The sequence below is a fragment of the Eutrigla gurnardus genome (assembly GCF_963514095.1).
Source record: "Eutrigla gurnardus genome assembly, chromosome: 2".
Classification (NCBI taxonomy): domain Eukaryota; kingdom Metazoa; phylum Chordata; class Actinopteri; order Perciformes; family Triglidae; genus Eutrigla; species Eutrigla gurnardus.
The window spans coordinates 7,695,086-7,722,848 of NC_139916.1; the positions used below are offsets into that span (position 1 = coordinate 7,695,086).

The 27,763-nt window shown below is 41.4% G+C and overlaps 1 protein-coding gene across 3 annotated transcripts in view; it reads right to left on the reverse strand.

Moving 5' to 3' along the window:
* Positions 1-27,763, reverse strand: part of foxj3 (forkhead box J3) — a 74,831-nt gene that overhangs the window by 18,551 nt on the left and 28,517 nt on the right. For all 3 annotated transcript variants that reach the window (XM_084026759.1, XM_084026758.1, XM_084026757.1), the window contains exons 3-4: positions 5,434-5,508; positions 292-375 (exon numbers count right to left, since the gene is read on the reverse strand). In XM_084026759.1, the coding sequence (XP_083882885.1) occupies positions 292-375; positions 5,434-5,508 (159 nt within the window). The remainder of the gene's footprint in view (positions 1-291; positions 376-5,433; positions 5,509-27,763) is intronic.

Here is a 27,763-nt window from a genome sequence, read left to right on the forward strand (position 1 = left end):
TGACAGGTTAGCGGAGCAGCATGGGGAGGCAGTTACATAAAGTCTGGATATGAACTCCTACTGAGTCTCTGTGTGTGTGTTCATGAATGTGTGTGTCTGCATGTGGCAGGGAAGGAGCTGGAGAGAAAGGAGGGCAAAGGGAGAGAAAATCTGAGGCAGAAGTAGAGACACAGAGGCACGGATGAATACTGAACCAAGTCGAGATGGACGCAGAAGCTTTAGAAGACAAACAGCATATGTAGAGAAATATGTTTTCTTGGGAATATGGAGAGTTTCTGTCATCAGACTCACCCGCTCTCCAGACCGCGGCCTCTTCTTCGGCCGTGTAGGCAAGGCGTCCTCCTTTGGGTTGGTGTCGATGGCCCAGTAAGAGCCCTGCAGACAGAAGAAAGACATGTGAGCTGATAAAACATTACATATTGCCGTTTCACATGACATGACGTTTGGACTGTACTGGGAAATTTCCTCTCCGACATGCCAGCACACTATGCTTCAGATCTTTCCCTAGTACAATATTATTTCGAAAACGGAGGTTTCATCTCCTCTGCTAAAGTCAGCCCTATCAGCCTTTTTTTCTTTTGGAGTCGATAGCTGTGAGTTTGTGCAGCGTGTGGGTGGGCTTTGTTAGTAAGAAAGACTTGGCTTTCCTCCTCTGCGGCTACTTCTCAATGAGAGGCTGGTGAGGGCAGCTGGTGGCGGTGAAATGCTAAGCCTTTCCTGAAGCTGTACTTCCTCAGCCTCAGGTACTGAATAAGAGCACTGTTACCAAGGATGAAGACTCCACCGTCTCAGCCCAAGAATCGAAGCAGCCCTGGCCCTGCCGTGTTGCTTTCTTGTTAAGGTCTGAGCAAGGCTAATCAAGGAGAGAACAGTTGGGCTGGCTCTGGGGCTGCAGCAAGCAATTCCACAACCAGGCTGCATTATTTATCTTTGCATTCGGCCCCATTTAATTTATTTTTCAATGGTTTTCTTCCTCGAAGCCAAGAGCAACACCGCTCACAGTACAGATTTTCACCCAAGGGCCCTACCAGTTCTGAATTTATTTTTAATATTTCATATGACCCCCGATAAAATCTCAGTTGTCCACAGAAAGTGAGATCAGGACCTTTAAAATTACTTCCTTAGCAGAGAGAATAATTGTTATTTCCATGAGAAAATCTCCAAACAACAGGAGAGAACACGGAACAAGCTGTATCTCAAGTATCTATACAATAACTGCTGCATAATGGCCTGCTGTTGTTAAATCCAGCAAACCTGTTATTTTCAGAGCTCGAATACAGCACTGCTGCGATTGTTAAAATGAAAAGCCAGGCTTGGCCTATATTTGTCAGGGGGTTAAAATTATAAGTTTTAATATGTGCGAGGCTTTGGGGTCAATTAATATGTTCCTCAGAGGGAAGAATAATTCACAGCACAATCAACCAAAGATGAAGGAACATCTCATACTGAAGTAGGCTACAGGAAGATGCAGCAGATACCTCATTACCCGGCCCATGTTTTTACAAGACGCTTCACTGAAGAATGTATGTAAAGGTGAAGAAAGATGTCTCTACATATGAATGTTATCTGTGTTGAGATGCAGAGGTTAAATGCACAGGTGCAAATGTTAAAAATGAGGGTTCACGAAGACAAAGCCATGCTTGGTGGCATTTCTTTTAATTAGCGGAAGGGGGGGGGAGAAAAACATTAAGTTAACCCTCATGGGAGGAGAGTTTCTGCATTTCCCTACACCCACCCCAAGAGAGTTGGCAGAAAAAAAGAGAAACATATAAAGATTCATTAAATTATTCACAAATATACCGCAAAATACTGTTGCAATGCCAAACGAAGTGTGCCCGTGGAGTCTGGGGTAAAGCCACAATATCCTCTGCAGTCATAAAACAAAGGCTGCTGAAAAGATTGTTTAAAAAAAAAAAAAAAAAAAGATCCTGATAACAGACCCTGTTCTCTTCCCGTAAATGACACAGCTCATTTTCATACATCAACATACATTTTGTCATCTAGTTCCCCTTTTGTGTGTAAATACAGGGAAGACAAACACAACAAGTACATTGGTTATGCTGGCAAGTCCAGACTGAGATATAAGACCAATTAAATAACAGATTATTAACGGTAGCCTTCACAGGCTGCATTTCTACCTCCGAGGTAGACAGGGTGTGTGTATGTACAATACCAACTGTCATCTCTTACACCATCTCAGAGAGAGAGAGAGTCAGACAGAGAGCGACATGACTCTCCTATCTCACCCAACCAGCAGTTCTCATATTCCTGCCACATTACAATATTGATGCAACATATCAAGAGCGGCTAGCGCCTCTTTGAAGTTGTCTTCGGGGGGGAAGGGAGTGAGGAAAATTCCAAATTAAACATTAAGGATGCGAGCACGTTGGCCATGCATTTGGAATGGGATCCATACAGCAATAGATTATTTTGTATTTAGTGGAGCAGCTCCCAGGAGTGTCAATATCAGAGGATTACAGCAAAACATGAAATTAGCATTCAGTCCCCATCCTCTACACAGCTAGGCGTAGCTCTTCATGCATGTGTCGGCGTGCACGTGCGTGTGCACGTGCATGTTTGTGTGTGTAATTATTTGTGCGTTTCCCTGAGCATATGTAGCGTATGCCCTGACAGTGCCGGGATGAAATCTGGGTTAGGCTGCATATGGTAAGACCTATGCAGAATGCACGCCATCAGACTAAATATAGGCCCGTGGGCTGCTTCTTCATGAAGTACTCAGCGGACCAGGGGACACTACTTATCAGGTGGATGTCACTACAGATTGTGAAGTAAATCGAGCTAAAAAAGCAACTGCAGGTGGTCCAACTGAGATTCAAATGTCAGAATAACATGTTGGACTATACGTCCATTTACAGAGAGGAAAAACCGGAGCCGAGTAGAAAGCTATTTTTTTTAGAATAGGTGCAGGTTCACCTTGAGTTAAAACTTGATTCTAGACACGACCAGCGGTCTCATTTATAACTATTGCTTATCGGAACACAACTTGGTGCGAAAGATGCTCGTTCCCAAGCAAAATTTGTGAGCTTGTACAGAAACTCTGACGCACGACCACGAACATGAACGTTTTGGAGACGGGAATTTGGAGACAGAGATGGTGACGTAGTGAATTGAAGCCAGATTATATAATGGTGCCTCTCACACATTTAAAAGGTGCAAACTATGAGATTGGGAGCATTTTGATTGCCTCACAACGGCTCTCAAAATTGCGATGCTAACAGTGCTTAAAGATGATGTCGGTTGCGACATCATCATCAGCTGTAACCGCTGCGAGAGCAGTGCAGAGCGGCAGCTGTGAGCTAGCCAGTGGGACACGCTCATGCACAAACATGCGCTAAAACCATGTGCGTCTGGCCCAGCTATGTCAACAAAGCAATGAGAAGCTCAGATAACACACAGAGAGAGTGACTCCATTCTCTGCTCAGGTAGATATTACTCCACTACATCTTAATACATAGCTAACAGTTTTTTCCAGCTATATTAATGTTGTATTTTGCTTGTTTAACTTTACTTCATATCAAACAGCAGTGTTATTTGTGCTTGTGCTATAACTACTCCATAAGCACCTTTCATTTGGAAAAAATATAAGCCAAATCAGATCTTAAATCAAAGTGTGCTCAATATTTCATCAGCTCTGTCTCACCACCACCAGCACCCGAGAGGGCCGGTTGTATGGTTACTAACTGATGAAATTATCATCGGCTGTAGAATTCCAAGATTACATCAAATAGCATTAAATAACTGCAGAACAGAGCATCAAGTTTAGTAATATATTCTAAAACTGTGCAAATATCCCCAAGTATGATTTGAGTTTTGATATCATTTTTGAGTATAAAATCGCGGCAGTGAGGACGACTGCGGACACGCCGCAGCGCGCCAAACACGCTCTGCCTTCTCCAGTCACCTCACCCGGCACAGCTTCAACACTTGCCAGGTGGATAACATAAATTAGCAAGGTCTGGAAATAAAGTGACAGCTCTCACAGTCAATACACTCCATATCCTCATTATCAGTCTTAATCATAATGCAGGCAAGGTTCACCAAAACAATAAATAAATAACTAAATTGTGTTCACCGATCAAACGTCCATATTTGAATGATATCCCGGGGTGGTGGATACCACTGACTGTCATGTTCAATTTGGCAAGTTGTGAAGCATTAGTCCGATTGCTGGAAATGTGTAAAGTACCGCAATGACACACATAATGTGCTGCATTACTGACCGTAACAAACCACTGATCATCAGGCCCATTTATATGCATCAACATTCAGGAGGTTCTTTGCATTGACCATTCATGGTTGAATGTGGGCGTGTAGAGGGCAGGATATAAATATATATATATATCATATTTTTGTTATGAAGAAATATGCTGTTATTGTACTTTATGTTGTTAAGGACCCCCTTGAAAATGAGATGGGTTCATATCAAGGGGTTATTCCTAATAAAGAAATTCAAATACATACGGTTTTATAAGTCAGATTTTTTTTGTTCTTGTTGCCAGTGATGGCGTTCTAGATTTTTTTTTATACAAAATAAATGACAATTAGTTGATGGTGGGGCATTTCCATTATCTGGATAATCATGAATATCCTCACAAATTACTTCAAAAAGATGTTTGCCATCATGGAAGAGTGAGAAATAGAAGAGAGAGATAACTGCTCAGTAGAAAAACAGCCTGATTGACAAAAATACAGGAATCATGTAGAAAATTTAACCACTTTTAATATATTTATAATTTATTTATGCTGGGGGGGATGTAAAGATTTATGATTACCTAATTTAATAATGTCTGATTGTTTGTTTTTCACTAAAAACAATGATCACTAAAACAGATGTGTGTCCCATCTGTGTTGCAATAAAAATATTTCTTTCTTAGCTTAATGTAAGGTAACTATGTAAAAACTAAGGTTTTAGTGCCATTTGAAGAGCATTATGCTTATTTTTATGATGATCGGGATATCATCATGAACTATTTTGGCCAGGATAATTGTGACATTAAATTTTCATATCAACCCATGCCTCTTGCCCACACACACTCTTTTATAATGAGACCCTTTACTTCCACATTGTTACAGACCCATCTCTACCAGTCTTTGATCCCCCATCACCCACATCTGTGCTGGTCCAACAAACTAGTCTCTCCTTACATTTGTAATGCAATTCAATGGGGGTGAGAGGTTCATAATAGATTACGAGAATGCCATGCATTTGCAGACTGCCAGGGTCTTGGCAGCCATTCAAAGGTAACATTTTTCTACCAGAGATAGCATGATACACACCATAGAAATGTGGCGCCTGTCAATTCCGACAGCTGAGAAACCAAAAAATATTTGTTGATTTGTATTTTCATTTCTTTTCATAGTTGTGTGGCTTCTTCTTCAGTTCATATTAAATTCATGTTTTAAAAGTCTCACCTTTCCTGGGTCATCTTTGGAGCGAGGCACTTTGAGAAAACACTTGTTCAATGACAGATTGTGCCGTATTGAGTTCTGTGGGGGGAAACAGACAGAGAGAGAAAAGTGGCGAAGTGAGTAAACACGTCTGAATTTTTTTTTTTTTTTTTTAAATCACACAATTAAAATCACACAAACAAGTCTCCAGTACTGTGCGGAGAACATCACTAGCAGCAGCAACAAGGGCATACTACTTGTTGGCATGTACCATTTAGGTTTAATCACAGCTCATGTCATCAAGGCCAGCAGGAGATCTGTCCTGCATCTCAATCTGTGTAAAAAGCTACCAGGATGTCTTTCATCAATGTACAACAAACTGCATTCCAGTTGCGCAACATATCGAATTCCTCAGGTGCCAACTATAAGAGCCAGAAGGAATCCCACACTGGGACGGTTGCTGATACCAGGGCCTGATATTAATTAATGCTTCAGCAAGCTCCTGTGGGGGGAGGAAATAAATTATGTAGATCATTCTGAAAGTTAACTCATTACAGTGTTACAAGCTACTCCAAAGCAGTGAAGAGGGAGGTTCATCCAGCTGCCTGATTGGGGAGGCGAGGTGGGCTGAAGTAGCCACAAGGGCTGGAGAGCAATGCTCCAGCCCTGGGTTAACCAGCTACAGCAAGGCTATCAGAACCAGCTGGAAGCAGGCCAGCTCTGTGCTTACAAGAGCCAATAGATGCACACGTTTCTCCACTCCACTTTATGGAGTGGTATTGACAGATGGCCACACTAAAAAGCTGTAGGATTCTCTGATGAGTTCAACGGATGCAGAAGATAAGTAGAGAGAGAGAGAGACTCCCGAGTGCAAAAGATAGGAGCTGCTTATTCAACAGTATTATAGGCAATTATACCACAGGAGGGATGATAATGACAGCCTCGTTGTAATGCTGTCAATCCTTCTGGTTATATCACTCTAAAAATGCCAATGCAAAACTGTTCTCCAGCAGAAAACGTAAGGGGGGGGGACTGGCACCAGAGTCAGAACAATTCTGTTCTTATGCCAGGAGGGAATATTTTCTGAAAGTGAAACTCAACCCAAAATCCATCTTTTGAGTATCAGGATGGGATGTTTATCCCCGTAGGCTTGAAGGAAGGTTGTACAAAGTCTTCTGTTTGCTCCTTCACAAAGAATCGCATGCTACAATGGATCCTGCGAAAATTGTTCAAGGCATCGGTTCTCTGTTGCAGCTCGCGTCGAGTTTAAAACTGTGGTGCTAGCCTGCAGGGCAGGGAAGGGAACTGCTCCTCCCTTTGAACCTCCAAACCACGGTCAAACCCTGCACTTTGGTGCACCCACTGCACAAAGGAGCACAATGGCCCCTGTACTCACTCATCCGAGTCAAAAGCTTTACTTTCTTCTAGTCCTGAGTGAGGTGTGAGGTGGTGAAATAAAGTGCTCACCGAAGTCAGCACGGCAGAGTCACAGCCCTTATTCTACAGTGGGCTGAAAACCAGACGTTTCAGACTACACCTTGACACACCATGCTAGTACTTACTTATTGTGCTATGCACTTGTACTGCAGCACCGAACAGGCTTTTAGTTGTTTAATAGAGTTGCACTTAAATGTCTGATGACAGCTCACTCTTGTTCTTATCAAGGTTGAATTTATTGATTGAAATGTATGAGTCGCTTTGGACAAAAGTGTCTGCAAAAATGAATGTAATGTAAAAAAGTTGTAGGAGTGGGGGAAAAAAGTCCAATGGAACCTCACAGCTTAATCACAATCCACTACTCCTCAGTACCACAACTTCAAGTGCGAGTATCACCCACATTCCTGAACTAAGAACATTTTAACCATACAAACACAGAGAGAACAGCACAACATACAATACGGGGGTAATAAGAGGGAGAGATTCTCACAAGTCACCTCGCCTACACACAAGATTATCAGGAATCATTTTTCTAGAGACTACTTTCATCGTCAATAAATCTGCATATTATTATTATTATTATTATTTATTCTACTCTATGACGTGTCAAAAAAGAGAGTCAGAAATACCCATCACAAGTTCTGAGAAAGGTCACACCTTAAAATGTCTATCTGAACACAAAACACAGAAAAGTGCAAAATCATCACATTCATCATCAAATTTGCTTGAAACACCAAGTTGAAATTAATTAGCAATTAATTAAATTACTGTTGATTGACTCTTCATTAAATATTTGATTTAGCTCTAGTTTAACTCATTCAAAGTATTACCACAAGCACACAAGCCATTATTGACCATTACAGTCAATGTTACACACCAGAACAGATGCATGGAAAGGTCTCTTACCATAATATATAATATTTTGGTCACACTGCTATCAGATCTTCAACACTAGATACAGAAGCACTCGTGCTTGCACTGCGATCAGAACTCTTTATGTACGTCTCCCTCTATGTGGTCTGAAAGTAATCCAACCACAAGATAGCCACTTTCCCTCCAAGTGAGAAGTGTGCAATAATATGACACAGAAAACGCTAATCTGAATCAGATCTAAAAAGGCGCATAGAATTCACACAGGCATCCAAATGCTATAAGACAGGCAAAGTAACAGTGTGGACGAGTAAAGGAGTAAGGGACTTAATGTCGTGGGTACCCGACGTTGAGTACCCATAAACATGACTAAACATCCTGCCCACTCTGAGGCTTATAGATGATCCTCCTCGTCCAAGGCCCAGCCCAAATGCTTTACACAGGCTGGAGTGACAGCAACATTTCACAGGCCTTGTCCTTTAAGCCACACTCTGTCCCCGGCCTTGTTGCAGTTCGACTTTACGATGATTAAAACAATGTAGACACACAATGTGATCATGCATAGTGGATGGTGACAAACAGATAAGAGGCTCTCAACTCAGCCAGATACTATGCTACTTTAAAACCCTGAGACATAGTGTCTGAGCGGGAGGGAGTGTGATGGGAGCCGTTATGCCATACACACTTAAGTACTCAAAACCATTTTCCCTTCACAGCCTCAGTATGTGTGTTTCACTTGATGCAAGGCAGATAGAAGCCGCTGAACTTGCACAGAGAGGTGGCTCTATCCATTAAGGGCCTTCTGCTGGGCCTAAATCATTGATACCGCAAAGCAGTCAAGGCCTGGCGCTACATTAGAAGTTTACTTTTTAATGAACTCTGCCTGCCTGCTCTCTTCTCCTCCTGACAGGCCCTGCACCGCGACGTCCCCTACCGTGTCAGACAAACTCTTTCCACTGCTTTAGACACATTTGTGGTGTGAAACTAACAGGCTGTGGGTCATTTGTGGGCAAAGAGATGAACCAGAAGACAAGGGGGACTTTCAAATATTACATATTACAACGGCAGCAGGGAAAGAAAAAAAGAAAACGCGCCGACAGCGACAGTCGCTGCATTTGATAGATCACAGTGTATTTGCTGAGTAGAAGGAAAGAGAGCGAAACGAGGATAGGGTGATGAAAAATTAAGCCAAATTACCATTGTGCATATAAACAATATGTCAGCATTTGAGCACTAGCGCTACAGATTTACAAATTATGTATATGCGAGTACTAAATATTTGCTTTAAGACAGAAGGATGTAAGTTGTGCATTAGTCTATAAGTGGCACTAAAGTACAGAGGGACATTAAGTAGGTGGAGGAGGTCAGAGGGTGTGAACAGTGATACACAAAGTGAGTCAGACAAAGCTCACTGCAGGGGTCCTGCCCAAGTGCTGCCCAGCATCTACCTGCAACCCCCACAGAGCCCTTCATATCCAACCTCAGCACAAGCTTCGGTGTGCGTGTATGTCTGTCTGTTTATGTGGGATGCCTCCTACACACCTAAAAAAAAAAAAAAAACACGCACACACACACTGGTACGTGTCTCCTAACAAATGGCTGTGATTTAACACACCAGGACAGCAGTGGAGGCGTAAGCAGCTCCGCCCTCGCTGCCCCCCAACCACCACCCCCCCGCTGCTGGAGAGCACTGTAGCTCAGCAGAAGGGCCGCCAGGGGAAAGTAGGTCAGGCTGACCTCTGCGCTCAGCGTGTCAAACGTTCAGAGTGAGCTAAAGGGACAGGCCGTGTCAGAGCCCTGCTCCTCACAGCTGGGGAGGAGGAGGCACCCTGTGCACATGGTTAGGGACCCAAGGGAGGGAACACGGCATGCTGGGACAGACACACGTATGCACATACCGGGTATGACATAGGGACGAACACCAGCAACTGAGGGGGAGGAAGAGTTACAGGGTGGTCCAGCATGTATAAATCAATGCCCCCGTAGGTTCTTGGCTTTCCACATGCACACCATCTTCCTGCAACATTATGCCTCAAGACAACGCTAAAAAACTTTATTTGAAACATTCCTGAGAGTCTGATGACCTAGAGGTGCTCTTAAACTGCTCAAATGTAACTCCAAATTAAGGAGAACTTAAATGCTGCTGGATTTGCTGTCTTTGTGATCAGAGGGTTCTCCCTAGTGCAGTGTGTGGGGGAAATAGGCAGCGGTGTACGGTGTCAGGAACCAGTGGTTAAACATTGCAATGACCTCCGCTGCGGGAGCCGCTCATTAAGACAACCAAAAATAATTCTTGAGATGAAATTCATGAATTCAAATTCCCAGTAAAAAGCAGATCTGGGGAGAGAAGCAAAAGGAGAACCTTCTTTTCACATTTACAATGAAATAGAAGACAGAATGTACCACATGGCTTTTAGAGTGAAAAGCAGCCATATAAAGCATTATACGGGTCTGTACTGCCACATCTAATATATTGTACGTAGAGTCTGTACAGAGGAGAATGACGAATCAAACCAAACATCGCTGGTGCCATGGCTTGGAGGACAGGACCTCAACTTCTAATTGACCAGTCAACAAGTCTGAACAATGGAGTGATATAGATATATATAAAAAAACTTCAACCGCTGCCGAGATTGAGGTTTCAGATCCGTTTGAAAAACACAAAAATGTGATCTGTTGGCTGGATGAATGATGAGATGGAGAAGAGAAAGAACTGTTCATTGAGTGGGTGAGTTGAGCAAGTGAATGAACAAGTGAAACAACAGCAAAAACAAATGGAAAGAAATACAGGAAGACCTTAGGCCTAGGTAATGAAGATGGAGCATATGTATATCTAAAAAGGGTGGCATGTGAGTAGGTGGAAGTGAAAATTTCACTTCCACCATCACTGTTTTAAAAGTATTTTATGCCAGGGAGGAAGACAGTCTAAAATGACTAAGTATGTCCTGCTGCATGCTAGAAGAATACAGCATTTTTTTTTATTATATTAGATTTTGTTAGAAAATTGTAAACAACTCTAATAGGGTAATTGATTAATAATGTATGTATATTTTAAACAATAAATTAAAACAAAAACATGTTGGTTTTAGCTTCTCAGACTGGTAGTTAAAAACAATTTGAATAGGTCACATTAGATTTGAGTAAATTATGAAGTGTAATTTTTCTCCATTTTCACATTAAAAAAAGATCACTTCCGAAGATAATTAATTCTAAATCAATATAAATTAATGAATTATAAATGGCGAGTTGGAGCCCTGTATTCTGAGTTCTTACTGCAGCGGCTCAGGGTTCGACCCTCTCTCCCTCTCAAAAAGCCCATTGATAAGTGATAAGTCAGTGACAAGTTTTAGGACTTATTTCTGCTGCATTATACGCACACTTCCATGAGAAATTTCTGCCAAGCCCAACCAGAGACTAAAACTCTAAAAGAAAGGGGTGACAGTGAGGCATGGTAAGAACTGAGTGTGTACACACACACACACACACACACACACACACACACACACACACACACACACACACAGATTACTGTATTTTTAGGCCTTTGTTATTTTATATGGACCCTGTGACATGCCCACCAACACAGAACATACTCCTCAGCCTCGGGGATCTGCACTGAGGCCATGGAATGTAGCACCTTCGCTGTCTATTTGTAGTGGGTGTGGGAAGGCATGTGGGATACACAGCATTCGCTCAGTTTCTTTTTTTTTTCTTCTTTTTTTTTTATAAACATGTTTTATTGGACACACATACACACAGGTAGAGAAAGGTAAGTTCGTCCAGGTGCAATCACAAGATGATTTAATACCGTTAGCTGTAAGAAAAGTGGTGACCCTAAGGCCATTAGAACGAGGCTCTTCTGACTGGATGAAAACTTGATGTGTGACAAAGAGGCGCCAGGATGCTGTATACTTCACCTCCTGATTTCTGACATGCGTTCACAATATACACATGAAAATCATGACAACGTAAAGTAGGTAAGGGCGATTTTCCAGGGCTTTAACGACACAAATAATTACATTAAACACCTAGTAAAGACAGTTTTAATTCCATTTAGCACTACTTAAGCTTCATTGACTGCAGTGACCCCACCCCCACCGACACCATACTGTCAGACTCAAGACGTCTGCCAACACACACCACAAAGCTCTCTCTCATCTAGCGAAGCTACCTCGAGACCCGAAGCCCACACTCAAATACAAATGAAGTCAACCATAACGATTTTCAACTTGATTTTTTCCAACCATCTTCAAAAGGCATTTGATCTGCCTCCCTTGGCATCTAGTAGTTATGTGTTGGCATGCTAGGTTTTAAACCCTGTAGTCTCTGATCTTTACTGACTTGTATGTAGTTTTAATAAAACATAAACCGTTTGCTTGCCTGCCGCAAAAAAAAAAAAAACATGCCAAGGTGAAATCTGTCATAAAGAAAATAACCTGTTTTTCCGTACGAGGAGCGCTCTTTGTCTATGTCCAAAAATGCAATGACAAAAGAAAATGAGCAATCAAGTAAAATCAAAATGATCGCTAACTTTTGCTATGAAGGTGCAGGTCATTTGGTTCAGCACAATGAGGTATTATAGTAATTAGAACTCAACAGCTACTTGTTCAGTAGGAGATGACACTATAGGGAAATTGTATTTTTCTCCCCCCCTTCCCAACAGTGAGCATTTTCCTAAATTAAACCCATTTTTCACTGGCAGCCTCATATAATGAGGGCAATACATGCAAGAAAGAAATTAGCTTGATAAGCGATTACATGTGGTGTGGACTCAAAAAGAACATGTTATCAAGAGAAGAGAGAACAGTGACGGCAGCAAAAACAAAAACCTTCCAGGACATTTACAATAGTGTAATGCTTCATTTATTATTGAGTGTTAAAACGCTATAATTTAGGAAAATAAACACATAGAACAAACAAAGCTGTCAAGGTTTACCTGCCACTACGGGGGAGCCAATTGAGATGACAACTGAGGTCACCGGTTTGCATCAGCCTCCACAGGTACATTGTTTTCCAGACCCGAGCTACAGTCAAACTGCAGGAATGAGTACAGACTAGGCAGGCTGCGGATACAAAATGTGCTTCATCGCGGGAATAAAGCCACTTCAGATATTTATTCTAGATGAATAAAGCAAGGTAACAGACGACTACAGCAATAATAGACTCGGGGTCATTTTAGACCAAGCTGTCCACATAGTAACCACCCTCCAATACATGTTAACCAAAGAAATCAAACAAAGTAGATATTGAGTCCACTTATTCGGATACCAAGCAAGCAAAACAATCCAACTTCTGCCAAATAATTTTGCCGAGGGTAATCCAGACACTGCCTCCTATAGAGCTTAGACAATAGACAGAGCCAAAACAAAACCCCATAGTTCTGTAGTGGCATAAAAGAAGTTTATGAATGTTACACCGAGGATGTTCCCTTTTCAACAGAAGCACGGGGTTAGAGACCAAAAGCTCAAATATAAATGTTCTGAACTCAATCTCACTCAGGCACATGCACCCACATTCCCTTCCCTACCTGCTTTGTTGCTGTAAGGCCAACCTTGGAATGGACCTGCAGAAATTCAAGGAAAAACACAACTTCTGCATTATTTTCTAGGTGCACTCGAGGTTACAGCCATGGCTTGAATGCTACGTTTGAAATTCGAGCATTCCCCTTTTAAATTGGGAGGCGGTCACTGTAGATTTGAAAAGGTGTGGGGGGGAAAATTCACTGAATGCAACAGTGAATGGCAGGTCAGACAATAACAAAAGCCCTGAGCCACTCATATGAGGCCTATTTGATTCCAGTCCTTCAGAGAGCTATCCGTCTTTGTCGCTCTCTCTCTCTTTTGCCGATATTTGTTCCTCTTCCTCTCTGTCTCACTCTCTTGCTCAGACCCTAAATGCACACGATAAAACGGCTTGTTCTGACCATACTATGTGGTGCAGCGTGCAGAACTGCAGCATTATTCCATTAAGTGGATTATTTCAAAAACATCTTTAACCTTCAACAGGGTTGTCATTGGCGATGAACCAAGAAAGACTTGAGGAGAAATGATGATGGGCACAAACCTCCGTGGAAGTTGGTAGGATTGAGTGATAGATAACAGTAAACCAGTCAATACAACACAGAGATCAGGCTGGAACAAAACGGCTGAAAAACACAGCAGGATTAAAAGCAAGTCAAATAGAAAAGTGTGCAACAGCCAGTGTTGATAATCAAGTGTGAGCCAGGATTGTCTGGGACGGTATCAAATGGGTCTATTAGTACTTCTCTAAGAGTCACAATAATATAAAACATTTATTAATTCATTTGTTTTTATTTCATCGCATGGATGAAAAATAAGGTGATCAAGACAGTACACCTCTGTGTTTCCCAAATATATTGATGCCGCTGACAAATATTTCATCAGTATTTTTGCTTGAAAAACTGTATCTGTATAAAACCCGAATAACATGCTGTAGCTCACATTTAAAGATAACAGCTCTCAAATCATAACAATGACCTTTCCGTGACTCAAATAATTTAATACATTCAAATGTGTATTCATATTTAATGGTAACGGCTTTCTACTTCTCGTAATTGCTGGAAAGTCACAACATCGGATTTCACCTCCATGATCTAGCCTCCACTTAAGCTGTTCACGAGGGAAGGCGAGGTAGCCAATCACCTTCGGCCGAGCATACAGACAATGCACAGTTTAAGGTGAACGCAAATAATGTATACCACTTCTAAAATCTAAAAATGCAGACTTTGCAAACAGCACCCACACTGATCCTGCCGTTGATTTCATGAGGATGACTGGGAACAGAGGGGTTGTAGTGATGGGACATTTTAGGTTTTAACAAGGTTATAATTGCAACAGCGAACTCTGGTTCAAACTCTGACGGTCCATCTATTCTCACGCACTCAGCACCAAAGGTCATCACAACTTACATCAGCCTGGCACAGCGCTGTAAATTGAGTCTGGATTTCTGAGCGGTCTCACACTTTTCTCCTGTGCTACAGTACACAGGATGCTTTTTGTCTCTCCCTTCCTCCTCCACTGCAGAGGCAGCACAAGGCCATGAAAGATTGGAGGCAAAGTGACGTCCTCGGTTTATCCTCCCTGAAAGCCTTCGCATGCTCTCAGTTCCACATGAGGGATCTGATGAAAGCCGTTTGTCAGTACGCCACTTAATTATCAGCCAGAAGAAGAGCCTCTGATGCTATCCTCTGACAATGGCTCACAGCAGCCTGCTGACTACAGTGCCCACTAACAATGAAGAACTGACTGCAGCTACTAATGGTGACGGGGCAGTGCCAACTGTCCACTTAAGCGTTAGACAAATTAAGCAACGGCACAGAAAGCCTTTTGTGTGCTACTTCAGTGTATATTCTTTTCTCTGCATGCTTTAAGTAGCAAGGAGCACATTTTAAGACTTTATAGCAAACATTTGAAATGTGATGTTTGGTAGACAAAATGCAAAAGGAGAACAAGTCTTACGGAGACGTTGTGACCTTTTATTTTTCCTGCATGTCTACACAAACATTATAGAGCTTAATCTGCTGCTCAATATGTATGTTGCCTTCAGACTTCAAATAAATAAACACTCGCATGCATTTCTTAACCTTCTATCATTGCATAGTCATATTTTTCTGACTGCCGACTAGAGATGTAACGATTCATTCGATTAATCGATAGTCAGTCCTATAGATTCTACTAAATCGATCTGCTAAAATAAATAAATAGAACGAATCATTTTGGCTTCACCAATAATCGATATAAATGCATTTAATCGGATGAATCGTGATTCTTACTTATGATTAATGTATTAATATGTTTAAGACACTCAGAATAAAGTGTGACATTTGAATATCAGATGGAAGTAAACAACATGAGTGCACCTTTTGTCTGGTATAGTTGAGTCTATTTCCAAAATGACTAGGGTGTATATATCCTTAAAATTGGTTAAGCTGTCAGTAGCAAAAGTGAAGATCAGCTAGAAAAAGTCTTAGTTAGTAACTATTAGGGTTCTTGTCATGCAACTCGCCCTTACATTTCCTACAGTCAACCTCGGGCTCTTGAATACACTCTACTTCTACTCAAGTAGAAAAAAAGTAAGGCATTTGACATCATCCGTATTAATCTGATCCGATACTTAGCTTTTCATTAGCAAAGTACATCATGGTACATGTCCATTAGAGACACATGGCGATGACTCAGTGTAACCTTGGATTTCCGCAGTAACCTGTCAGCAGGGAGCAAATCCACAAAGGACCAGCAAGAAGCAAGATCTCATTTTAAATCACTGCTCTTCTCTCACTAACAATCTCTGGGAAAAAAAAGCCTAAGAGAACCTTTTTCCCCTCTGTAATGTATTAGATGTGATTTCCTTCTGAAAGGAAATCACAGAGCCACGGTACAGTCCATTAGACAAGTTAATGCAGAGCTGCCAGACTTGCTGACCCATTAATAATACATCGCAGTGGTCAAAAGAGGCCAGACACCTCCGTGCACCCCTTCATCCCTCTACACGGCCACATTAATGGCCTAATTCAGATGCAATTAACTGGTGGGGAGAGGCTGTGGCCTTGGGGCTGGTGGAGCACAGGCTGAAGCCAGGGCTGGGATTTTAATCACTGAGAGCACATACATGAACTTACACACAAAACAATTTACATACTACAAGAAGGGAGCCGCTGGAAGCAAAAAGAAAATGTGTGAATGGAATTTACACTAAATCATCTTATTCATTTGTAGAAATGGTTCTTTGCCATATAAATTTGTTTATTGTATTTCTAAAATACTGTCCACCAAATAAACCTGCAATAACTGATTTTTTTAGCCACTCGAGCTGTAAATAAGATATATAAGAATATATATTATAGATAATAAACATATAGACATAAGTTGATAAATAAACAGTCACTTTAAACAACAGCAATGCATTTATCCCACAAGGACCTTCTTTATGGCATATCTGCATGAGACAACATGGTGTGAAATGCTTACACTGTCCAGCACTGGGATCTAATTTCATCAGTTTCTTTTTTTTTTTTTGTTTGTCCATTATAGCGAGTTATATTCAGTAACGTGGCTGCAGAAATCGGCTCTTCGAGAATGTGACGTTGACAAATGAGCAATTACAGAAGCGATATTCACGTGTCACATCTGTGGCCGGCCTGACCCGAGATTAGCCCTATTGATGCCGAAAGTGAGATGCTAGAGCCGTGCCTGTCAACACGGGCGTCTGGAAAGGCAGCGTGGACCATTCTGGCACGTCATCCATCACTGGTTCCACTCTGCTGCTACAGCTGTGTCACTGTCCCCCTCTCAGAGTCGGCTGACCCCACTAAGGACGCACCAGCAGGATGATCAAATATCTCTCTGGGATAAAAGGCAGCCATCCTGCTCCACTGACGAGGCAGAGGACAAAAAAACCCTTCCCCTACATATCCTCTGCCATGGTGACATCTTTATCAATAAGCAGCATTTAATGGCGGGCAGTGGCAGAGTTGTGTAGTGCCTTTATACTACTACTACAGTTCTATGCCTCCGCCGACATGTCATGTTACAGTTTCCATCCATGTCACTTCATCATTCTATCCTATTGAGACATTTGTGTGTCATAGCATATATTAATTCTTGAGTTATGGCGCGTAAGTGGACATTTGTGCCAAATGTGAAGAATATTTGAGATCGCAGTGATTTTGAGCTTGAGATCACGAGTTTGACCTTGAGATCACAGTGATTTTGACCTTGAGATCAAAGTGATTTTGAGCTTGAGATCACAGTGATTTTGACCTTGAGATCACAGTGATCTTGACCTTGAGATCACAGTGATTTTGAGCTTGACATCACGGTGATTTTGAGCTTGACATCAGTGATTTTGAGCTTGACATCACAGTGATTTTGACCTTTAACTCCAAAGTCAAATTATTTCATCCTTGAGGGTGGACGTTAAAGAAATTCCCTGCAGGCATTCAAGAGATGAACTGGACAGATGAATGGACGGACAACCTGAAAACAATACCTCCGGTGGTTGGCTTTCGCTGGCACTGAACCAGAAAAGAATTAAGGGTTGTGAAGAGCAGAGTGAAGCAATTAGCTTTGGGAAGCTGACACAGAAGGTGACACGGGTTAAATAATTGCCTGAGAAAGAGAGAAGGTGGATTAAAACAAAAGACGAAATGGAACAACATTGGCCGGACGTATTTCCAAGATAATTACTTGCCATGCAGATTTCATCAACATGGCAATCATCAGGGCTAGTGTTCTCCATTTTAAAATCCCCATCAGATGTGAATGACCTGCAGTCTGGATGTAAGGCAGGATGGCTAAGCTCCCAGTAGCTCTAAGTGGATATTCAGTAGAGAGCTTACCTCAGTCAAGCTGCAGACCTTTGACCCTATCAGCAGTCTCAGGTTGCTGTATACTTTTTAAAAGATCCTTCTCCAGACTCCTCTAATTAGTCCTGCAGCCTCTTTTCCTTTCATTTCCAAAAAGGAAACACTGCGTGTACGCTACAGTGCTGGCAGATAAATTAGCTGCATGCTTCACAGGAGGCAACCGTTCTTCAGGGAGAGCAGGGCTACCTTAATTATGAATATTATTAATTACATTTTAAAAAGACCAAGAGAAATAAAAAATGAAAAAAATATCAATCAATCAGATTTTGTGCTAAATTAAAAGTCCAACCTTGTTTATTTTTCTAATGTTAGATTTTATATAAGGATGAGGCTGGCAGCAGTACCCAGGCTGAGCCAGCTTAGATTAATTTAACAGGGCAGATTCAGTGTTAAAGGCAGATTCCAAGGACTGGGTTCTATTTATAGCAGGCAGAATTCATCAGCGTACTTTTCCCTTTTCTCTGCCTCTTTGTCAGGGCAAAAAATCAGTGCACACGCAATAGGATATGTTTAAAGGCACCATCTGTGATCCTTATGTCAACAAAGGTATGATATTCAGACTGAATGACCGTTACGGTACAACTCCATTATTCAGTATGACATTGACTTCTTATTAGCGGTTTCCTGGAGGGGAGGATTTGATTTTACCCCCGGACGAAACAGAACTAATGCATCTGGAGGCTCAGAATGTGTTCGGCTGCACACAGTTTGCACAAATTAATGATACTATTTACAGAGAACAGCAGTTGATATTGAGATAAAAGATTTGCAAAGTCAATTTGCTTCCAAAATATCACAGGAGGGGTTGTGTCCAGGTACAGGAAAATGATAGACGAGGCAGCGTCGAAAACATTTTCAACACAAGATAAGAGTTCACCGAGTGCGTTATTTTCTTGTTTTAGTACAACACTGTTATATAACGGACTGATATCAAAGAAATTAGACAAATAGTGGAGGCAATTAAGTTATGTTACTCAACCCAGCTTGTGTGTACTGCTCCCATTTTTGCAGCCTGAGGAAGATTAGCAAAGGTAGCCAATACAATTAATCTTAACTTGATTTCACAATTATAAATCAGCTGAGTAAGAAAACTGTAAAACACCAATGCCATCCAAAAAAATAAATGTGAATGCACCTGTGAATGTGTTGGTCATTTGGTCAAAATGACTGTTTGGACTTGTAATTGTCACCCTAAAAAACACATAATGTGGCATAGAAAGGGTTTTGAAAACTTTCTTTTGAGTGGGTGGCAGTGTTCACAGACAGATTCTCAGCATTGTGAGGCTCCAACTGTACATATGCTGCATTACGCAAATGCGACAGTAAACCAAGTAGAAGAATGATAGAGGGCAAAAGGCCAATCGCTGGGAAAACTAAGTTAAAATAAAGGGAAAGATAAGTACTGCTTTTGTCTATATCTTTCTAGCCACAGAACAATGACTAAAGAGTTTCTGAGTAGCTCCCCGTGTCCCTTCATCTTCTCCTCTGAAGAATCTCAGAACTAGCTAATGATTTTTCCAGTTATGAGTCGTTGTGGAATGTGCCTCAAATTCCTTGCAATTCATAGATTTAATCAGGGTTGATTTTCTTGCCCAACTGCACTTTAGGCTATATATCTGTGGCAAACGAAGGGGTGATGATCTCAGTCATCACATGAAGGGATATCTCTGGAAAAGACATGGGAATACAGATCCTGACCTCTTCTCCGGTTATTAAACAGTCTCACAGGTCTCACTAGTGCCTGTCAACTAAGTACTTGAGTCTACTCTATAGTTTCATATCCAAACCTCTATCCATCTGAGACAAATGCCAAGCCTTTTGCTAACTAGGGAGCAGGAGGAAAAGTAGCTATCCAATAGATATGACTGCACTGCAGCCTTGAACTCTCAAATTTCTCCATAACCACTAACTGAAGGGCATGTCTCAACAAAACAATCGTATTAATTATTTTTTCCAAGGCCTGAAGCTGTGACTACGAATGTTTGCAACAAATCAACAACCCATTATTGCCCAGAGTTATCTGGCTTATAAATTATTCTAAGAAAGAATTAAAGACACAAAAAAAATATATAAAAAAATGAGGAAGCAGCACAAGTGGTGTCCCCCAGACTCTCAATCAGGTATCGACTTCAACAGATCTCATTATCACAGAGGAAGAAGTTCACTGAATCAATTGATGACCATGGTGAACAGCCTTTTACAGTTTCCATTCTGCTGCTATATACACTGCTCAAAAATAATAAGAGAACAATTAGTCATTACAGGATAACACCTGCTTTGGTGCAAATGAAAGTGACAGGTGCAATGGAGAGGGAAAGAGAGACAAACCCGAAAAAGGGGAACGGTTTTGCATGTGGTGGCCACAGACAACTGCTCTCTCTGCATCCTTCCTGACCGATTCTTCTCTAGTTTTGTGTTCTGGTAGTGTCACTACTTGTAGCATGAGGTGGTACCTGCAGCCCAATCAGGTTCACAGATAGTCCAGCTCCTCCAGGATGCCACATCCATACAAGAGGTTGCAAGGTTTGCTGTGTCTCCCAGCACAGTCTCAAGAGCATGGAGGAGACCGGCTGTTACACCAGGAGAGCTGGACGGGGCCGCATCAACCACTTCCATTTTATACAAACAACAAATTATACAATGTACATCATATATATTTTTACATTTATTGGGATTCACAGAGATTGTCAAATAGACCGCAGTTTCAAGTAAAATTTACGCCAACTTCTTTACACGGGCCTGCAGGCCACAAGAGGAAGCAATAGAAGCTTCAGGCCTTTTATGTTCTGCACTGCAGTCAGCACTTCACTCAGTGGAGTGTGGGGACAGCAGCTCCTGCCAAAATGTATCTGTGCCAAGGCCTGCCAGCCTGCTCTCCCCGCCCACTCTAAGGGCCAGAGCGTGAGCGGTGGGGCGCCGGTAGGCGGGTACAAGGTGAGGCTGGTGGGCGGGTGGCCAGGCTGGAGCTTCCTGACACGGGAACCCACCTCACAGCAGGATCAAACTGGCTGCCGAGTGAATCACTACCCCTCCCACCACCTGACAAAGTAAGCGCCGGGCCAGTACACAGCCACTTCTACTGTCTCTACAATTAACAAGGAATCCAGGATGAGACAAAAATACCACTCATCAGACTGCATCCCACTCAGCCACGGTTATGACACTTGACTGAAAAAGTGAAATTTTGTGAACTTCACGAAAAGGATCATTTCTGACTTGGGGTGGTGTGTGGGTTACAAAAGGAACAGAGTGGTTCTAAATATATAATTCGGTGCTGCTGAAAAATTCAGTATCAGCAAAGTACTTAAAATTTAAATGCTTGCTTTACGGTGTAATGATGATACAAGCTTAGAAAGTAGATGAAGGTATCAGAGAGTCGAGCACCGAAGCAATTTTACACTTTCAGATTTCAGGCCCTGCAAACCTTAGCTTGAGGTGTGAGATAGGGGCAGGAAGCACAAATTCTCATACCTGACCAATCATATTTAAATAAGCAACAGGGGCAGGGATTTTCTGAGCTGTGGCTAGTCACTAGTCAGAAGCAGGAACATTATCTCTAGAGTAAATAATGTCCTGGAGGACCAGTAGCTACCCAAATCGCTTCTTAAAAAATAGAAAACTGCTCCAGGCTGCTATTATTAAGCCTCAGATCCAATGGGAAGTTGAACCTTTGATCTGTTTAGGGTACTGTGTATTTGCATTTTATAATGAGATCAAAGCAAGGTCCAGAGCCCCTGCAGAAGGCAGCTCTGCTCCCCATCTCCACACACTGGACGATTTACAGAGCAAAAGCTATATTTCCCTGTTAACAAGATCATGCAAGAGCTATGGGTCTCAGTGAAAATGCAGTGGGAGATTCAATGTTTGTCAGGCAATCAACAGTAGCCTACATTCTCTTCCAGCTAATTTTCCTTTCCTGTACACAGGTGTGGAAGATAAAAAAGTAAATAAATGCCAGTAGCAACAATCTCCTCAACAGTTAAAGTTCAAGAGCAAACATTTCAAGCATTTTTAAACTGGTTGAGAATTGCTCCAGATTTTTGTTTGGCATTCTTCACCTGGAAGAAACGCAGAGGGAATTTACACACTTTGCCTGAAGTGAGCCTACAAGGAGCTGGGAGAAAGTTGGAGATCAGCATGGAGGTCAAGAATTCAGAGTAAATGCGGAGTCTCTACTCAATACTGTTCCTGACAATTTTTTTTAAAACAGAAAAAAAATAAGAGAAAAGAAATTGCACACAGTCACTTCTTCTTTGACTGAGCCGAGTCTCATATTTTCTGACAGCCTGATTAGAGGTGGAGTCGCTGCATACCGTTAAGAATAATTGGGGAGGTCTGTTTGCTTAAATTAGCCCACCCTGTATGAAGGCAGTATTGTATAACACCCGAGAGCTTAAATTTTGTTGTAAATTTGAATAAAGTGAATTTATTTGCAGATGCCAATAAAGTCAAAAGTTAAATGCAGATTTGCTCAGATGTATATCTTGTATTATGTACTGCTTGGCAACAAATACTCTCTTAACAGGGACGGCACAGCCCATTTTCAGAGTTATTTGTTATATCAGAAAGGTTTCACACATTTTCTGGCAATTTGTCATTCGAGTTTAAATCATGTTAATGCTAATACTCTGCTATGTAAAAAAAAAATATCTGTATCTGTATCGTGGCATTTTTAACTTCGCTATTTGGGGCATTAATATAGCTGCAAACAGCCATTTTCTTTGTACAGACATAGTGGATTAATGTCCCCAGCAAAAAAAATCCCTGGGTAGATATTTCATCTGGCATTGTAACATAAACAATTCGACATCAGGGAAAAATTGTCCATCAAATTTTGTGAACACAGAGTGCATCTCATCCCATTGGAGTCCTGCACTCTGTCTGCAGTCCACCCGTCAAGTACAGCTTGGTCCGGGATGCCATGATGGAGCCAGGTCTCAGACATAAAACAGTGGAGTGCCTAGTTGGTTCTAGCTGGGTAGGCTTAACTGTTTACGTGCATTAATGTTTAAAAAATAAAAAACCTCATACCTTCCGTCTGAATATACCTGCATTCACCCTCTGTGAAACGCTCCATTTTAGTGCATTTCAATGGAATTACGTTACTAGGCAACAGCTTGGTTCCAGGTTACATTTTTGCCAGCTGATGTCATTCACATACACTGCAAAGGAAAATAAACTGGGACACATTTAGGAGGTTTAGGTTTCTATGGTCTATATATTTTAAAGTTGTGACATCACATCTGTACAGAAATCTTGACTGCTTGTTTAAAGTTTCAGCTTGAAAATACAGACTGTGTATTTCTCCATGTATTGAGAGTTTTGATACTTTCATAGTATTTGTATAGCACCTAGACCTAATTTATAAAAAGATAAGAAAAAAAAAAAAGACATGCAAATCTCACGTTTTCAATATGGAACATTTAACCTCTATGGTCATGATGCATCCACTTAGAGGTTGGTTGGGGGAATAACCCCTCCCCTGCATCGGTCTTCTTGAAGTGTCTTGAAGCCACGCGTCTGAAAATCATTTATGCAACAATTGCCCCACAACAGTTGTAACGAAAGTGAGGGACTACTGATTCATCATTCATGACACGCAAGACAGCATCCGCAAAGAGAGAGAGCAGATTTGAGTAGTCTTGACGACAGACTTGCAAAACAAATGCAGCTCTTTCTCCATTCATTCAATTACTACTCAAACAAAGAACACCCCCCCCCCCCCCCCCAAAAAAAAATTTTCCCTACATGAATGTTTTCATGTATTCTTAAATACTGAAACTGACCCAAAGTTAAAAGTCCACAAAGTATGAAAAGTCTCATCTTTGTGAAGCACTCATGATAGGAAGATGGACACATTCTTCTGACCTTGAAGCAGGAGAGTACAGCTCTCCTTTTAATCTCAGAGGAGTCATCTGGGCCATCTAGCACTACCCGTTATGGTTTTGAAATGGAAGGGACTGAGCAACGGATATGAATTATAATCAGGAAGACATAGAAACATTATACTGAATTAAACTGTAGACAAATGCTGCGAGCAAAGCCCCATACTCTTCAAGGAATTGTGTTTAGGAATCCTAGTATATGAAATATCCTTAAGGCAGATGTTCAAATAAGCCAAGCTTGCAATACAAGGAACAGAAGGACACAGAAGCTAGAGTATACAAGCTGAATCATACAATGAACTGCTGAGACTGACCTGCAAAATATGAATCAAAAGTACCTCAGAGAGCTGGAGAGTGTGTTAAGAAGAGCACCCTCTAATTGCTTGCTCATAGATGCCAAGCGCATATTCTGCACTCTCGAAGACAGCGTTCACATTCTTTGACCTTGATGAATTATCCGTTTTTATTGACGGCACTTATTGATATTTCTTAAAAGCGCGGGCTAATGGAGTTCTATTGAGATTATTAAATGAGTTGCTGGTGCCTGGATTAGCCGGGTCTCATCTTGCCGGCACAGCTTGCATTATCATACAGAACAGACGCATGCGTGCCTCGAGTCCCAAATTCCTGCGACTGACATCTCCAGGGGAACAGAGGAGCAATGACTACATCCGACCTACATTCACCCCACCCAGGCACGCTTGCTTCCAACTAATTACACACACGAACATGCATACTCAGTCACACTATAGGTGGATTCATAGTAATGGTTACAGCCTAGGGAAAGGGTTAGTACTGTATCCATATTCTAGAATTATACTATTTCAATTAGGTGGAAACAATACTTTTCCAAAGATGCATCTCTGAGAGTTTTATAGCCAAAAACAACTCATGACTGTGACCTCTTGTTGTTTGGGAGAGACATTTTTCTTCAGCTTTTGCACGGGCTTAGATGGAATATATGATTTGTGCGATTGTTTGTGAAAGTGCTTCGAGCACACAAAAACATTAGGAACAAACCTAAAGCTACTGGCGCTCGCTCAAAAGCCCCAGGCGGGGAAACAGCATATTGCATTTCATTCAAATGTCTTATGCACTGAAAAGATTGTATAATTTCACGTTGCATACACATTATTTCAGTTATTTAGATTCTCAGAAAAAAAATAAGGCAGGGAAAACACCCCATTAACAAGAACTGAGAAATAAGTGTGACGCAGGCTCTAGCGTATGTGCACATCTTCAAACCGCTTGTTCAGTGTTTCCTGTGTTGTACTGCATCCTGGTTAGAGTGATGTGGTTTTTCACACTTTTAAATAAGGGTATTTCTACAGTTGCAGCCCACATTTAGGTCAGAATCTGTTGAGCTACACAAGCCTTTACTAATCTACAAAGTACTTGAAGAGCGTCAATCTCAACCAACGCTGACAACTTCTCTGACTTACACTTTTACTCAAGGCGTTATTCCAGTTACGTCAAATCTACATTACGCCCAACACTGAGAAGAAACACTTTCAACTTCCACATGACTATGTATTTGACTGTTGAATTTATCTTTTTGGATTAAAAAAACGGCATTTGATGGAATAAAAAAAAATAAATAATAATAATAATAAATGACAAAACCCTTAGCAGAAGTAATATTGGATAAACGTGTTGAATACTTTGCATTATGTGTTCAGGACTGACAAGAAAGCAGTATTTTTTATAGAGTGAACTTTCATATAATGAAAAATAGTAGTGAATTGGATGCAAATAACCCTTAACAGTAAGTGTGTGAGAATAATCACGCTCAGTTTCAAAACTTTTCAGCAATCACTTCATCTCACATTTTCACAAATGTGTTAGAATCCCTTGGCTCTGATTGGTTGTTTTTCTTGGGGGGTGGCTAATAGGGGGCAGGGGAACCTGATTTCTTTCAGTCAAATAGAATACTATCAGGATATAGTGAATGTGTGAGCAAATAGGACAAGAAGTAAAAACTGCAGCTTTCAAAAGGAAAGATCCTCCATGATCTATCAATGCTTGAAATTGCACGCTAACTTCCAATATTGGAAATGTGCTCTGCCCAGTTAATCCCAAAGAAGATTGAACTGATTTGCTGCTTAGCTACCTAATAGGTTGTAGAGACGGACACTTGCACAGAGGAAAAATCCCCCAAAACAAAGTCGAGCAGCTGCATTTTAGCCACATCTAAGAAGGATTTCATGACATTTCCAAATATTAAGCGCCAGTTATTATTTGTAGGCATTCAAAATGTTTTTCCTACACTAAACAATATCCTTAATATCCTTCTGAGCACTGGAATCCTAAAATCAGCACCTGATTATAAAGCCACACTTGACAGGAAAATAACCAAAAGGCACACAAACAGCTGCACATAAGCCAAATAGTACCATGGAATCCTTTCTGTATGTACAGTTGAACTGTAACTCAGTGGGTAGAGGAAATCTTCAACCCTGCCAGCAGTACTGGTTTCATTCACACTGACGTCACCCACTCTAAAATGTATGAAAACTCTATGCATTTGAGAGTCAAATGAAAGTGTGTTATCTACAGTTATTTAAGTTGGGCTAGTCAGTTGCACCCTCATAGTTCCAAGCAATAAAGTCCGTGGCTGTGCCCAAGGCTTCACCGAGTCCACTTCAACCCACATTAATGATGATGACCTCATAGCTGCTCTCTGAATTTGAAGAAACAACAGCTTATCTTAACACATACAAAAATGAGCTATATGCTCGGCAATGGGATTTGTTAAAAACTTTAATGCAGCAATGAAAATAGCATAAAATACTGCTGCCACCTTGTGCCAATGTCAAGAGAAAACTGTTGCAATGAATGGTTTAATTTGATGCTGTTTCCAAAATACGGAGCTCACCTCGGGTTTGAGTAAAAATGCCTGTACCTCAATGCAGGCCTACATGCAGACTGACAGCACATGCCCTGCTGCATTGCTGACAACTATATATAAGGGATGATGAAGGTAAAGAGGAAACAAAGGTTGCAAAGTAAAACAATTCATTTCCTTACAAAAGGCCTTGCCACAAAAGCTAAAATCAATCCATTTATAATAACACATGCTTTCTCATCTCCCTCTCACCTACACACACACATGCACACATGCACACAGACACAGACACCTCCGTGCAGTCCGTACACACGCCAGATCTTGTCGCCCCAGGAAATGGGCTTCATACATCTTGTCTGACTGCAATAAAGCAGAGCCTAAGATTCTATTTCCAATAAACGTCGACTGATTGGAAAACTCATTCTAATATCAATTTCCATCTGGGCCCTTTAAAAGGCAATCAGCATAGCTTCATCTCGGTATATCATGGGCTCCTTGAGATGATGACACAGCACTGGCTCTCTCTTCTGCATAATGGCCTTCTCCTATCAAGGCATCTGCAATGAATAATACCACCCATGAATGGGCTATTTAGTCTGTGTTCGCACAGATAGGGGCCACTTCTCTGAATATTAATCCAGGGTTTTACACTTCATATGGTTCTCTCAGGGCTGCACCATTTTTCATTCAGAGGAGTAAGGCACTTAGTGTGATTTGGAGCACTCGTAGTTTCTCGCTAAGCTTTCTCAGAAGGGACAACGGTGATTACCAATGGCATCTTACTTTGTTTAAAATGCCCTGCGACCACAAAACAATGATTTAAGTCAAGGAATACCAATCTCAACTCTTCTACAAAGGCTGCTTCAGCCTCACACAAAATATAAAGCCAAAGAAACATTTCCAGGAGTCAAACTGATAAGAATTACTGCACAA